The sequence below is a fragment of the Lynx rufus genome, unplaced genomic scaffold, assembly GCF_022079265.1.
Source record: "Lynx rufus isolate CCGP_SWC_20201006 ecotype Redwood Valley unplaced genomic scaffold, mLynRuf1.p SCAF_5, whole genome shotgun sequence".
Lineage (NCBI taxonomy): Eukaryota > Metazoa > Chordata > Mammalia > Carnivora > Felidae > Lynx > Lynx rufus.
Window position 1 is genome coordinate 112,261,795 of NW_025814867.1, and position 15,797 is coordinate 112,277,591.

A 15,797-nucleotide genomic window follows, 5' to 3' on the forward strand; every position below is an offset into this window, starting at 1 on the left:
AAAAAGTTATTCCAGGGATGTAGGCTAATAAAAAGGACGTTTTCTCTCCTTTAACCTCCATTGACTTATAAAAATTGGGAAGTGGGACTGTAAAACTCTTTAGTGCAACTACTGACCACAGCAGGGAAAGTATGCCCTAGGTTGTACCCTTAGTGGACAGAACAGCATTATCCTTTGGGCCAAAGGAAACCCAGCCAAGAACTCACTCAGATCTTCTGTCTGAGTTGTCCTAGCCTTTGCTCCAAGTCAGTCTTCTCAACCCCAGTACTCCTGACATGTAACACCAACCCTTTATTCTGGGGGCTGTCCTGTGCACATTGTAGGATCTTTAGCAGCATTCTTGACTTCTACCCCCAGATGCCAGTAGGATCCCACCCCCTCAGTTGTGGCAACCAAAAATATCTCCAGACATTGCCAAATGGGAGGTAAAATTGCTCCCGTGGGAGCCTCCCCCTCACCGCCCATTTGAGCACCACTGCTCTGAGTGTATTAGGTGATTAGTTGATAAAGAATATTTTCCAGATTTTAGTTTTACTTTTAAATACTTTGTTATTTTAAGTGTTGTGCAGAATAGGATTTGCTTTTAAGAACTGTGAAAATAAACGGCAAGCACATTTTCTAATTTGGGGGTAAAAGTGAGGACAGGGTCTTTCTTTGAGAATTCAACATTATGACCTTTGGATGCCTAGTACAGTGGTTTTCTGAGTGCTGGTGGGGACCAGAGTAGGTCAGGATTGTACATGCATGGGTGTAGGCATACAATGTAAAATGTATTTCTTATTTGGGAATAACTGAGAAAAACATTTGAGAACTGCTGGCCTAGTGATAATGTATAAGCCCAGCTTCCCCTTTCAAACTGGAATATTCTAAACATATACTTCATAGCAGTAAGTGTTTGTCCAGACCAGCTAAGCTATTTATTTTGTCAGGTAAATTTATCAAAGTCTTGGGCATATGAAACATTCAAACTCGTTCACTGTTGTAGTAGATTTGAGACTCTCTTCACTTTGGTTTCTGGTGCATATCATCTTTTTGCTGGAGGAGGAAGCTCTGAACTCCATCACATATTTTAGAACATTCTTGGCACGTTACTTGTGGACTGTTCATGCCCTCCCCCTACACAAGATACTGAAAAAAGACCTCTCCATTTTAATTGTTTTCTTCATCAGCATGCATGTAAAAGTCCTGTTTTTCATCAATTATATTTATTTTGTTGACTTGTAGAAATTGTGCTCTATAGAGGAAAGGGCAAGAAACATTTTGTGTATTACTTATTGAGAATCAAACATAAATATGAGCATAAAGACATAAAAATTACTAACACTGCTTGTACTTTTGTAAAATTCATCTTAAAATGGCAACCTTAAGTTAAATAATAGCCTATGGGGAATTCGTTAGTTGGGACAATCTGCCATTACTAAGTCATGAATTCAGCTGTTAATAGGAAATTCTTGGCTTCCTGAAATCCATCAACACTTCCAGACACTTAAAAAGCTGCTTTAGTTCTATTCACTAAAGAAAATACATTTATATTTTGAGTTATTTCATTTGTTCAGCCGCTGCTTTTCAAAGATTTAAGCATTCCAGAAAGCACATTTTCATCTTTTCAGTATTAAGAAAACATTTCAAACTAGTTTCATAACGTTAGAAACTTTGTCTTAGGGGATAGTTTTTTTTTCTCTAAGGAAAAATGTTAATGATTATTCAAAAGTTATTTATATTACAATTCATTTATTTTTACAGAGACAGTTTTTATATCCCTGTGTTTCTAATTTGGATGATACTCAGAGATATTCAAGGTATTTTCTTGATGGTTTCAGGGAAAATTTGTGGGTTTTTTTTCTTCTAAGTTAACTAACATTTACATTTTATATTTGCAAAATATCAGTGAATATATCATAAAAACTCACATGTTTATTTCATGGTGCCTTTATATATCATTGAGTGGCTATGCCTAGTTTTTGTGTGTAGAATGAAAGCAGGTGTAGAGAGAGCTGAAGTTTTAACATTGCTCAAAAGCTGAGCTTTATGTGAGATATTCGTTTAGGAAGCCAGATTGCTAGTATTGGCCTTTAAAATAGGCTAGGGGCTCCTGGGTGGCTCAGTCAGTTAAGTATCCAGACCTTGGCTCAGGTCATAATCTCAAGGTTCATGGGTTTGAGTTCCGTGTCGGACTCTGCTGTTAGCATGGAGCCCACTTTGGATCCTTTGTCAAATGCCTCCTCTGTGTATGCACTCTTTCTCTGTCTCTCAAAATTAAACATTTAAAAGTAGGCTAACAATAGTAGGACGGATTTGAGAATTGCTTGATCAGGAAAGGATATAAAGTATTGTCATCATAAGCTTATACAGAGTGTTCTTTTATTAAAGTTAGTTTTGAGGGGTGCCTGGGTAGCTCAGTCGGTTAAGTGTCCCAACTCTTGATATTGGCTCAGGTCATGATCTCAGTTTTGTGAATTCGAGCCCCACATCTGGCTCTGCTCTGACCCTACGGAGCCTGCTTGGGATTCCCTCTCTCCCTCTGCCCCACCCCTGCTCACACTCTCTCTGTCTTCCTCAAATAAACTTAAAAAAAAAAAAAAAAAAAACTTTTCAAAAAATTTAGTTTTGAGACTGGTTTGAAATTACTTTTTCATTGGTTCATGTACAATTTCCTTATACATCCAATTAATAAACATTTATTTTGCAACTACTTGCTAGATACTGTATTAACTTCTTACAGGCCTTTAAAGCTTTTATTTGTTCTAGCAAATGATATCAGCACTGCATTGTTCTTAAAAATAATAAATCAACATAATAGAAAATTCTGTTACAGCCATCTATATCTATATTGACTTTAAAACTCAGCACTGGGGCGCCTGGGTGGCTCAGTTGGCTAAGCATCCGACTTCAGCTCCAGTCATGATCTCACAGTTCGTGAGTTCAAGCCCTGCGTCAGGCTCTGTGCTGACAGGTCAGAGCCTGGGGCCTGCTTCAGATTCTGTCTCTCTCTCTCTCTCTCTCTCTCTCAATCTCTCTCTCTCTCTCTCTCTCTCTCTCTCTCTCAATCTCTCTCTCTCGCTCTCTCCCCCTCCCCTGATCATTCTCTGTCTCTCTCAAAAATAAACATTTAAAAAATAAATAAAACTCAGCACTGTCACTTTCAGTATAGTTTTTTTGTGTAAGTACTGAATTATTCCAAAGGTGATTATAGGTGGCTACTTTTGAACGAAAAAATACTATCGTTTTAGTACAGTGTACCCATCTTCCTTTTAGAGATTTAAAAGAGATTCATCATTGAATCCCATCATTAAGGAATGCTGACTGGTACAATTGGAGCAGCACCTGAAACTTCTTACCACTGCATGCCTCTGCTAGGTGCCCAAATACCACTGTTTATGAGAAAGGGAAGGGTGCAAATAATAGTACTATGTTAAGTTACCTGAGTCCCCATATCCAGTTGCAGAATGAATTGCTGGAGCAAATCCTGCTGCTACCAAGATAGGAAGGTTATTTTTCCTAATGTTTCATGATGTACAAATGCCGTTTTTTCCTCCTCATTTGGTAGGAAAAAGTGAGGTTTTAGGAGGGGGAGTACTCCAAAGTCCAATTTCAGTAGAATGTAAAATTAAATTTCATTAAATATTGCTTTAATGCCTTCAAGGATGAATGCCTTGTAATACTGTGATCAGTAATCTGCATAACCTTTAGTCTTCTCACAGATTTTAGAAAGGTTTATATTTATAAATAAATGGATGAAGCTGATCACATACTTTTATTTTTATAGTTTATGTTGTCTTTGAACAGTTACTGTGAATTAATACTCTTTTAAAGATTGGAATTGTGATATGTGTATAAATCTATTGTTAAGCTAATAAATCTGTTTATTCAGATTGGAAAGTTCTTTGAATAAGGATAATCATTGATCATTTTGACCTTACCTGGCTTCTCTCTTGGCTCCTGTGAGTAGATATATTAAGAACTCTATCATCCCTTTTATCTTGTGTAAGGAAAGTATTGGTGGCATAAAATATCTGCCATACATATTTTTAAATTTTCACAAAAGAATCCTGATTATTTATAGTATAAGTTAAAGATGTAATAATAATTTATCGTTCTTTTAACTCTTTTTTTTTTTAAAGGTGATGGATGTGGACATACTGTACTAGGCCCTGAAAGTGGGACCCTCATGTCCATAAACTACCCACAGACCTATCCCAACAGCACCGTTTGTGAATGGGAGATCCGTGTAAAGATGGGAGAGAGAGTGCGCATCAAATTTGGTGACTTTGACATTGAAGATTCTGATTCTTGTCATTTTAATTACTTGAGAATTTATAATGGCATTGGAGTTAGCAGAACTGAAATAGGTAGGAATTTTTCTTGTAAATGTACATCACTGCCCTGAGTTTTAAAGCTAAAGCAATGTTTGATACTTGACATTGAATAACTAGGTTGTATAGGATGATATGTAAGAAATTATTTGTGTGGACCATGTGTGGAAATCTCAATTTGAACCTTTTGGGAAGAGAAGATTCTTGTCTGTTTATTTACTCTCCAAATAAGCTTGTTGGTACTTTTGCAACAGGATGTACTTTTGCAAGCAGGATGTACTGCTTCCAAGAAGGAGGACATTAATTATCTCATTTTTTTGTTTTGTTTTTTTCCTGATCACTTTATTTGCAACTAAAGAATACAGGTATAATTCACGCATAATTCACACTTAGGAGGCAGTATATCATGGTGATTAAAGCATGGGTTTTGGATCCAAACTGCCTGGTTTTAAACCCTCTCTCTGCTGTTAGCATATGTGTGACTTTGGGTGAGTTACCTGACCTGTTTTTTCATTTGTAAAATAGAGAATGAATTAGTAACATGTGAAGTGCTAAGAAGAGTACCTAACACATAATATATGCTTAGTAAATATTAGCTACTATAGTTGTTATTCTTAGCTAAGATCAGTGGTTTTCAATTATGCCTGCATATTAGAGTCACCTGGAAAGACTTTAAATAATACTGTATACCTGGTCCCCATCCTGGACCAGTTGAATCAGAATTGATTGGGTGGGACCCACGCCCCTGTATTTTTAAAGCTTCCCAGGAGAATCTACTCTGTCGTTAAGGTAAGAACCTTTGGCTTTTAGAGAACAGTCCCTTTGTTTTAGGAAAGGCAGAAAAAATCTAAGACTCTTTGGGTGAGCTAACATCATAAAGAAATCTTGAATTCTTTCTGAGTTAATTTGGAAACATTGATTGGTACAAATGTATAAAATGTCTTTTAGAAGTATAATTGGAACCCAGTATCTTTAAGTGTGATGTTCATCCTCTCGCCTCTTCCCCATCTCTGGTCTAATCCTTCATGTCTTCTCTATTTTTTGGCCTCTTACCTGTGGGAGCAAGGCCTGGTGCTTTTTTTTCTTTTTTTTTTGGTAGGGTCGTTCTTTATTATTTTCTTTCTTTTTTCCTTTTTTTTTTTTTTTAAGTTTATTTACTTATTTTAAGAGAGAGCATGCAAGTAGAGGGAGGAGCAGAGAGAGAAAGAATCCCAAGTTATTAATCTCCACACTGACAGTGCAGAGTCTGATGCAGGACTCAAACTCACAAACTGTGAGATTATGACCTGAGCCAAAACCTAGACTCAGATGCTTAACTGAGTCACCTAGGTGCCCCTTCTCTATTTTTTCTAAGTATGATCTGTTTCGGATTTTATCTTTAAGTAATTCAGTTTTAGTAAGTTGTTTGCCTGGTAAATTACCCAGTTCACCTGGGTCTTCAAATTCATTTGCAGTGATGTCTGCAAAATAGAATCCTATGGCTTTTTTTTCTAATGGTTATTTCAGTGGTTTTGTCAATGGTTATTTTCTTCATGACATTTTTTGTTTGTTTTCTTTATTTGTACTCTTTTTTTTCCCCCATGTCAGCCAGTGGTTTGCCTATTTTGTTTCTTCAAAAAATGGAATTTGATTTATTAACTGTATTTAGATCTGTTCTTTTTTTCTCTCCCTTATTAATCTTTGTTTCTAGTTCTGTTATTTTATTTTCTTCATTATACTCGTTTTGAGCTTATTTTGCCATTTGTTTCTGAGCTTTTAGAAAAGAATTTTAATTGATTTACATTCTTTCATTTTTATTGATAAGTATGTCTAAAGCTGTGGGGTTTGATATGCCACAGATTGATTTATAGTGTTATCAATACTTTTTTGGAATTCTGTAATTTGTTTTGTATTTCCCTTTTACCCACTAACTGTTTACTATTGGGTAAATAATACATAAGTAGATTTATTTCCTGTTGGAAGTACCTTTCTTTGCTGCTGTTAATAATTTTTATTTTTACTGCATTGTGGTCATAAATATTTCTGAGTGTGGTTGGAAGAGGTATCACTATTTCATGGAGCTTGCTAATATTTTCTGCATAACCTAATATATAACCTTTATTATGAATGTCTCGTGTATGCTTGAGAAGGTTTATTCGCTAATATCAAGATGCAAAGTTTGATATACATTCAGAACATTTGTCTTATTTATTGTTTAGATTTTCTTTTTTTTTTTTTTTTTTTTTTACTTTTTTTAATGTTTATTTTTGAGAGAGAGAGAGACATAGCACAAGCAGGGGAGGGGCAGAGAGAGAGGGAGACACAGAATCTGAAGGAGGCTGCAGGCTCTGAGCTGTCAGCACAGAGCCCGATGTGGGGTTCAAACTCACAAACCGTGAAATCATGACCTGAGCTGAAGTCGGACACTTAACCGACTAAGCCACCCACGCACCCTTCTGTTTAGATTTTCTACACATATCTTTATTTTTACCTACTTGATTGGTATGTCTCTTTTTTCCTGTTTTTCCTTGGGATTTTGCTTTTACGGGAGTTGCAGTGTTGCATAAATATTCTTGATTATAATATCTTTATTTTAAATTGTGACCTCCAGCATTAGACGTTTCCTTTGTCATGTCTAATAATACTTTTAGTTTGAATTCTTTGTCTCTCAATATCTGCATATCCTCCTTGTCTCTTTCTGTTTTCATTTGCCTGGTATACCTGCTTTGCTATTTTTAGCCTTTCTATATCATTTTGTTTTGTATGTGTTTCTTGTATGTAGCACATTTTTCACGGTTTATTTTGTGAAGTAAATTAAAAAAATTTTTTTTGATAGTTAAGCCCATTTGCACTTATTTATAAAATTGGAATGTTTTATCTCAAGTTTATCGTATTTTAAGCTATAATTATATGTATTTGTTGTGCTTATTTCTTTCTTTTGGTTTTTTTTTTTTTTTTTTTTTTGGTTTGAGAGAGAGAGAGTGAAAGTGGGGGAGCGAAACAGAGGAGGGGGGAGAGAGAGAGAGAGAGAGAGAGAGTGAGTGAGTCTTAGGCAGGCTCCATGCCTAGCTCAGAGCCTGACATGGGGCTTGATCCCATGACCCTGGGATCATGACCTGAGCTGAAATTAAGAGTCAGACACTTCAACTGACTGAGTCACCCAGGCACACCTTGTTCGTATTTCTTTACATTGTTTTCTTTCCTTTTTATTTTAAAACTGCTTTTGGAGTTTAATAAGTTTTATAATTTTGTTCTCAGTGTTATCTTTCAATTTATACTATCTTTTTTTAAAACAATTTTTTTAATGTTTATTTTTGAGACAGAGAGAGACAGAGCATGAATGGGGGCGGGTCAGAGAGAGGGAGACACAGAATCTGAAGCAGGCTCCAGGCTCTGAGCTGTCAGCACAGAGCCCGACGTGGGGCTCGAGCTCACAGACTGTAAGATCATGATCTAAGCTGAAGTCGGATGCTTAACCGGCTGAGCCACCCAGGCGCCGATGATTTGTCTTTTTTTGATGGTGTTCTTTAACTCCTACCAATTGTCTGTGCTACCTGCTACATAACATTCAATGAACTATTCTACCTCCTCTTTTCCTCTCTTCTTTTCCCTACTTTTACTCTATTAGAACATAAATTCATAACATGCAGCCTATATCATATAACCTTTTATTCTTCAACCCCTCTCTAACTTTTCTGGACCTGTTTTGTTTTAATTTTTTAAGGTTTATTTATTTATTTTGAGAGAGAGTGCAAGTTGGGGAGGGGCAGGGAGAGGTTGAGAGGGAGAGAGACAGAATCACAAGCAGGCTCCACACTGTCAATATGGAGCCCAATGTGGGGCTCAAGGTCATGAACTTCAAGATCATGACCTGACCTCAATTCAGACATTTACCTAACTGAGCGACCCAGGCGCCTCTCTAGTTCTGTATTTAAAAATAACAAATGGAGGCACCTGGGTGGCTCAGTCGGTTGAGCGTCCAGCTTTGGCTCAGGTCATGATCTCACAGTCTGTGAGCTCGAGCCCCGTGTCGGGCTCTGTGCTGACAGCTCAGAGCCTGGAGCCTGCTTTGGATTCTGTGTCTCCCTCTCTCTCTGCCCCTCCCCTGTTCATGCTCTGTCTCTGTCTCAGAAATAAATAAACATTAAAAAATTTTTTTTAAATAAATAAAAAAAATAAAAATAACAAATGTTCATTTTTAGCCTTTTGCGCAAGTTCTCCCAGTCATACTGTGAATGGGTAAAATTCATCTTAGACTAGATTGATTCTTTTTATTTATTTATTTTTTTTTTTTTAAATTTTTTTTTTCAACGTTTATTTATTTTTGGGACAGAGAGAGACAGAGCATGAATGGGGGAGGGGCAGAGAGAGAGGGAGACACAGAATTGGAAACAGGCTCCAGGCTCTGAGCCATCAGCCCAGAGCCCGACGCGGGGCTCGAACTCACGGACCGCGAGATCGTGACCTGGCTGAAGTCGGACGCTTAACCGACTGCGCCACCCAGGTGCCCCTGACTAGATTGATTCTTGAAGCAGAACTTATGGGTGCAGAATTTCTTGCATGTTTAAAATTGCTTTTTAGGGGCATCTGGGTGGCTCAGTTAAGCCTCCAGCTTTGGCTCAGGTCATGGTCTCATGATTCGTGGGTTCAAGCCCTGCATCCGGCTCTGTGCTGACAGCTCAGAGTCTGGAGCCTGCTTCGGATTCTGTGTCTCCGTCTCTCTCTGCCCCTCCCCTGCTCGTGCTCTGTCTCTCTCTCTCAAAAATAAACATTTAAAAAAACTGCTTATTTTTAAATTTGTATTACATGAAGACTTGAGGGTCAATTTGATTTTATGTAAATATGTCCTTGATTCACATGTTCTTTCTTTGAGTTTATTGTTTTATTTTTTTATTTTTTTATTTTTTTAAATTTTTTTTTTCAACGTTTATTTATTTTTGGGACAGAGAGAGACAGAGCATGAACGGGGGAGGGTCACAGAGAGAGGGAGACACAGAATCGGAAACAGGCTCCAGGCTCTGAGCCATCAGCCCAGAGCCTGACGCGGGGCTCGAACTCCCGGACCGTGAGATCGTGACCTGGCTGAAGTCGGACGCTTAACCGACTGCGCCACCCAGGCGCCCCTTATTGTTTTATTTTTAAATACTCTTCTGGAGTGCCTCAGTAGCTCAGACAAGTGTCCAACTCTTGATTTTGGCTCAAGTCATGATCTGGGATTGAGCCCTGCGTCGGGCTCCCTATGGACAGCACAGAGCCTGCTCTCTGTCAAAAATAAATAAGTAAACATTTAAAAAAATTAAAAAAATAAATACTCTTCCATTATCGCCTGACTTTTTGTATTGATTTTTCAGAAGTTTATTTACCTTTAAAGTCTTAATAGTGTTACAAGGATATGTGTTGAAGGTGATCATTGTGGGCTGGTTTTCACTGATATCCAGTGACCTCTTTCAATATATAGATACAGATATTTCACTTCGGGAAAGTTTTGTGGGATGATACTTTTAATATTCTGTTCCATTGTCTTGTGGATCTTTTTTTGATTTTAAGTATAAGAAAATTAGATCTTCCTTGCCCTTTCAGCCACATTCTCACCAGTCCTTTTCGTTTTTTATTTCCTTTTCATTCTATTTTTATTCTTTTTTTCAATATTCATTATCATGTTTTCATTAGAATCCATTATTCCTTGTGCACTTTGTACATAAATATGGTCTTTACTTTTTATGTAATTTTGTCATTTCTTTGTTTTGTGAGACCAGCTCTTAGTTCTTTCAGATTTTGTCCATCTCTGTTTTTAGTTTTTGATTTTCTGTTTCAAGTGGTTTTATCCTATCTCCAATTGTTTGAGGACATAACATTAAGTTTGGAGTGTTCAGTTTCCTTCTGCTTTACCATTGGTTTTTTAGTGGGAGGAGGTTTCCATAAACTGAATTGTTGGGATTCTCGTATTTTGTTTGTATACTATATATTTTTTTAAGTAGATAAAGGCTGTAGCTAGGTATTTGTGTGGACAAGGGTGGTAGTTTGCAGTGCTTTGTTTACTTTATAGTTTGTGATAGGTTCATGATAGCCCTCTTCTGCTAGTGTAGTAGGTACTTTCTTTTTTTAAAGAGGTTGAGGTGGAGGAGGAGTTGTGTTCTTCTTTCTTTCTTTCTTTCTTTCTTTCTTTCTTTCTTTCTTTCTTTCATCTTGCAGGATTCTAAATTTTTCCCTCTTGCTTTGCTTTTTCTCTCCTTTACAATGTATGTTCCAAAGAATTCTTCTCTATTGCTTTTAACCTACTTCTCCCCTGAAGTGTTTCCTTTCCAAAATTGCACTACTGAGGATTTCTGTGCTCTTAAGTTCCTTCCCTGAAGTCAGTATTCTCATTTACCAGTGGATTGTTTTTCCCAGTATTTTCTGGGTGTGCATGGGATACCTTGATCATCTTTGTCTTCCCCAATGGGTCTTTCCTTGACTTCAACCACTTAGGTTATTCTTAGACTCCCTGAAATCTGTTGCTATGCTTTACTGGTCTGTGACCCTTTGAGTTTCTTCCTCCTTCTTTTAAAGTTGTCTTTGTAAAAAATAATTATTTTATGTCAAAATAAAGTGATAAGTACTCTTTCATTTGAAAGCAGTAAAAGTATTACAGTCATCATTGCTAACATTTTCCATTTAGATCAGTTTTCCGTAAGCAGGAATTGAAGAAATGGTGGGTAATCTTAACGAGTGTAGGTATCTTGAATGATACATGTAAGAGCCACACAGTTTTATGTGAGATAAAGTCCTAGCCTATGAAAACAAGTCGTCAGGAAGGCAAAAGGCATCTCATATCTGTTCATCATGAAAATACATGGATTCCTGTGGATAGTTTTCATGAGAAGGCTCAGTGGAAATTTAAATTTAATCTGGATTTGTCCCTAATGCCGAGGTGTATCATATGAGGTTGTTTGTAGCATTGCAAAGTACAGAAGCCATACACAATTCAAAATACCGTAGTGAATCTTTGTGCCCTGGAATGGTCAAGCTAGCTTAGTGACCTAGAAGAGAAAAAAAAATACACTTTGTCTGTATAAATGATGTTATCACTTCAAAATGTTTCCTCTAATGTTTGAGGCATGTCAATGAAGAATTGACAACTGTCTCATTTTTTGGCAGGATTCAACTGGATAAAACTTAAGCTACTGTGCAGTCCTACCCAAGAATTCCTATTTGTGGGCCTTTACAGGAAATACTATAAAAAGCCTTTGACATCTCCTAAGTGGTGACAGTTTTATTTTTCTATAAAAGCTTTGAAAGAAATTTCATGGTATGCTATGTATGTCTCACCTGTGATGCTTTGACGACACATCTGGTTTTTACTGAAGTCTGTACGTTGTTGTGACTCATCATTTTTATATTAATTATACTTAGTATGAGAAATTCTGCCAGCTATCAAGAAAGAAACTATCAACTTAATAAAAGCCAAAGCATTGAGTCACTACATTTATAGGAGCTTTTATTAATAAAACAGAAACAGATTAATGATTTTCTCTTCTGTCCAGAGGTTTGATTGCTTTCCAGAAGATAAGTCTTACCCTCAAAGTGTAAGTTTCCTAAGAGAGAAGGAAAACCTACTAAGAAAAATTTGATGGGGAAGATTGGTATTCCTTTGTAAATATTTTGGTCCACATGAATGCTATAAAATTTTCCATCGAGGCCCTTTGGTTACCATCATAGATAGTTATAAAAAGTTATGTGCTCCTGCCATTCTTTAAGAGGTTATTATTAGAGGGGCGCCTGGGTGGCGCAGTCGGTTAAGCGTCCGACTTCAGCCAGGTCACGATCTCGCGGTCTGGGAGTTCGAGCCCCGCGTCGGGCTCTGGGCTGATGGCTCAGAGCCTGGAGCCTGTTTCCGATTCTGTGTCTCCCTCTCTCTCTGCTCCTCCCCCGTTCATGCTCTGTCTCTCTCTGTCCCAAAAATGGATAAACGTTGAAAAAAAAATTAAAAAAAAAAAAAAAAGAGGTTATTATTAGAGGCACCTGTACTTAAAGAAATGCAAATTTTTAAAACTCAATATATTCCCTCCTTGAATTTTTAATTAGTAAAAAATATATAAAAATTTTATGTTCACATGGATATAGTGAAATTGGTACTTTTTTTAATGTTGCAATTTCTTAGTAGTTATAGCTCACTTGGCTAGCAGTCTTGAAATACATATTAAGGAATATGTATTACATATTAAGGAATGTAATTAGGAATTACATTAAGGAATATGTAATACATATAAGGAATACATCTTAAGGAAATATTTCAAAAACTAAAGATGTCTATTCCAACATTTTTCACTATATAGAAATTGGAAGCAATCTAAATTTCTAACAATTAGGAGATTAAGTTATATCGACCATATAACCAGTTCTTGTCTATCACGGATTGTTTGCTATGAGCATTTTCTTACCCATCTTTTGGTGAATGTGAGTGTCCAGTTCGACATCTAGAAGAGGAGTTGCTGGTTCACTGGATATGCATGTGTTCAGCTTTAGTAGATATTGCCGAATGCATTTGTGGTTGTGGTGGTTTAGACACCCCAGTTGTGTATGAGAATTCCAGTTACTTGTCTCTCCTTTTGCCATTTTAACCATTCTTGTGTGTGTGTGTGCTGATACCACATTGTAGCTTTGCTTTGCATGTCCCTGATGGCTAATCATGTTATTCTCTTTTCATGTGTTTATTAGCCATTTGACTATCTTTTCTGAAAAGTGTTGAAATATTTCATGCATTTTTTTTTCTGTTGGGTGATCATTTTCTTATTTGTAGTAGTTCTTTCTATATACTGGTATGAGTTCTTTGGGGTATGTGTATTAATTTTTTTTTTAATGTTTATCCATTTACTTTTTTTTTTAATGTTTTAATGTTTTATTTATTTTTGAGAGAGAGACAGAGAGATCATGAGCAGGGGAGGGGCAAAGAGAGAGGGAGGCACAGAATCCGAAGCAGGCTCCAGGCTCTGAGCTGTCAGCACAGAGCCTGACGCAGGGCTCGAACTCACAAATGTGAGATCATGACCTGAGCCGAAGTCGGTTGCTCAACTGACTGAGCCACCCAGGCATCCCATATCCATTTACTTTTGAGGGAGAGAGAGAAAGGGAGTCAGAGAATCCCAGGCAGGCTCTTCACTGCCAGCTCAGAGTCCAACATGAAGCCCAAACCAACAAACTATAAAACCATGACCCAAGCCAAAACCAAGAGTCAGACACCCAACTGACTGAGCCACTGAGGCACCCCGTATGTACAAAATATATATTCTTCTGGGGTGCTTCGGTGGCTCAGTTGACTAAGCATCTCACTCTGGATTTCAGCTCAGGTCATGATCTCACAGTTCATAAGATCAAACCCATGTGGGGCTCTGTGCTGACAGTGCAGAGACAACTTGGGATTCTCTCTCTCCCTCTCTCTCTGCTCCTCCCCCACTCATGTTCGTTCTCTCTCTCTCTCTCTCTCTCTCTCAAAAATAAGTAAACTTTAAAATGTGTGTGTGTGTACACATATGTGTGTACATATACACATATATATTCCCTTTTTCTATGGCCTTTCTTTTTATCTCCCTATTGGTATCTTTTGGTAGACTTTAATTTTAACCATTTTAATGTTCAGTTATTAATTTTTTAAGTTTATGGTTACCATTTTTTGTGTTCTCTTTTAAAATCCTTGCCCCTCATAGCTCATGAAGTTCCCAACATTTTCCTCTAAAAAAAGCTTTATTGTTTTCCTTTCTACACATATTGTCTTCAATCCATCCATAATTGATTTTTGTACATGGCATGGGAAGTAGGAGTAAAAGTGTCAAGGTACATTTTCCCATGTGGACTTTATTTTTATCTTATTTAAAAAACTTTTTTTAAAGTTTATTTTGAGAGAGAGTGCAGGGGAGGGGTGGAGAGAATCCCAGGCAGGCTCCACACTGTCAGTGCAGGGCTTGAACTTGAACCGTGAGATCATAACCTGAGCCAAGATCAAGAGTCAGGACACTTAACCGACTGAGCCACCCAGGTGCCCTGAAAAATACACTTTTATTTTATTATTTTTTAAAATTAATTTATTTACAGAGAGAGAGAGAGAGAGAGAGAGAGAGAGAATGAGCATGAATGCGGAGGGGCAGAGAGAGAAGATCCCAAGCCAGCTCTTTGCTGGTCAGTGGAGCCCAATGCAGGGCTCGAACTCACAAACCATGAGATCATGACCTAAGCTGAAATCAAGAGTCAGATACTTAACAGACTGAACCACCCAGGTGCCCCATCTGAAAAATATACTTTTAAGGTAGTCACCACTGTCTTTTAGAAGTAAAGGCAAATCCATTATTGGTGTTACTGCTATTGCTTTTAAAAATGGTAAATATTTGTTGTTCTTTTAAATATATGCTAAAAAAATATACTCAATATTGTTTAAAAGGAAATTAGATCTGTACCTTCCCATGATTATCTTCTCCATGTAAGTCTTTGTTGAAACAGTTAAAGGTAATGCTAAGTCCAGCCAAAAGCAACTTATTGTTAGTCACCATATAATCGAAATCATTATGGGAAGACAGTCATTCAAAAGAAGAACATGACTCAAAGCAATCACACATTTAATGCAATTCTATCAAAATACTGCTGACATTTTTCACAGAGCTAGAACAAACAATCCTAAAATGTATGTGGAACCACAAAAGACGCCAAAACAATCCTGAAAAAGAAAAGCAAAGCTGGAGGCATCCTGATTCTGGACTTGAAACTGTATTACAAGCTGTAGTCATTAAGACACTATGGGACTGATACAAAAACAGACACTATATCAATGGAACAGAATAGAAAACCCAGAAATGGATCCACAACTATATGGTCAACTCATCTTCAATAAAGTAGGAAAGAATACCGCATGGAAAGAAGACTGTCTCTTCAACAAATGGTGCTGAGAAAACTGGACATCTTCTGCAACATGCAGAACAATAAAATTGGACCACTTTCTTACACCATATACAAAAATTCAAAATGGACGAAAGACCTAAATTTGAGACAGGGAAAACTATCAAAATCCTAGAGGAGAGCACAGGCAGCAACCTGTTTGACCTAGGCTGGAGTAACTTGTTACTAGACACATCTCCCAAGGCAAGGGAAACAAAAGCAAAAGTGAACTATTGGGACCTCAAGATAAAAAGCTTCTGCATAGAGAAGGAAACAATCAAAACTAAAAGGCAACTGATGGAATGGGAAATGATATTTGCAAATGACATATAAGATAAAGGGTTAGTATTCAAAATCTATAAAGAACTTATCAAACTCACCACCCTAAAAACAACTGATCTAGTTAAGGGTGAGAAGACATGAATAGACATTTTTCTAAAGAAGACATCCAGATGGCCAACAGGTGAAAAGATGTTCAATGTCACTCATCATTAGGGAAATACAAATCGACCACGATGAGATACCACCTCATACCTGTCAGAATGGCTAAAATTAACAACATAAGAACAGATGTTGGCGAGAATGTGGAGAAAGGGGAACCCT

The 15,797-nt window shown here is 37.2% G+C and overlaps 1 protein-coding gene across 1 annotated transcript in view; it reads left to right on the top strand.

Annotated features, from left to right (window-relative positions):
* DCBLD2 (discoidin, CUB and LCCL domain containing 2) overlaps window positions 1-15,797 on the top strand; it is an 87,837-nt gene that overhangs the window by 13,644 nt on the left and 58,396 nt on the right. Inside the window, exon 2 of the mRNA XM_047098804.1 lies at window positions 4,122-4,349. Within this exon, the coding sequence (XP_046954760.1) occupies window positions 4,122-4,349 (228 nt within the window). The remainder of the gene's footprint in view (window positions 1-4,121; window positions 4,350-15,797) is intronic.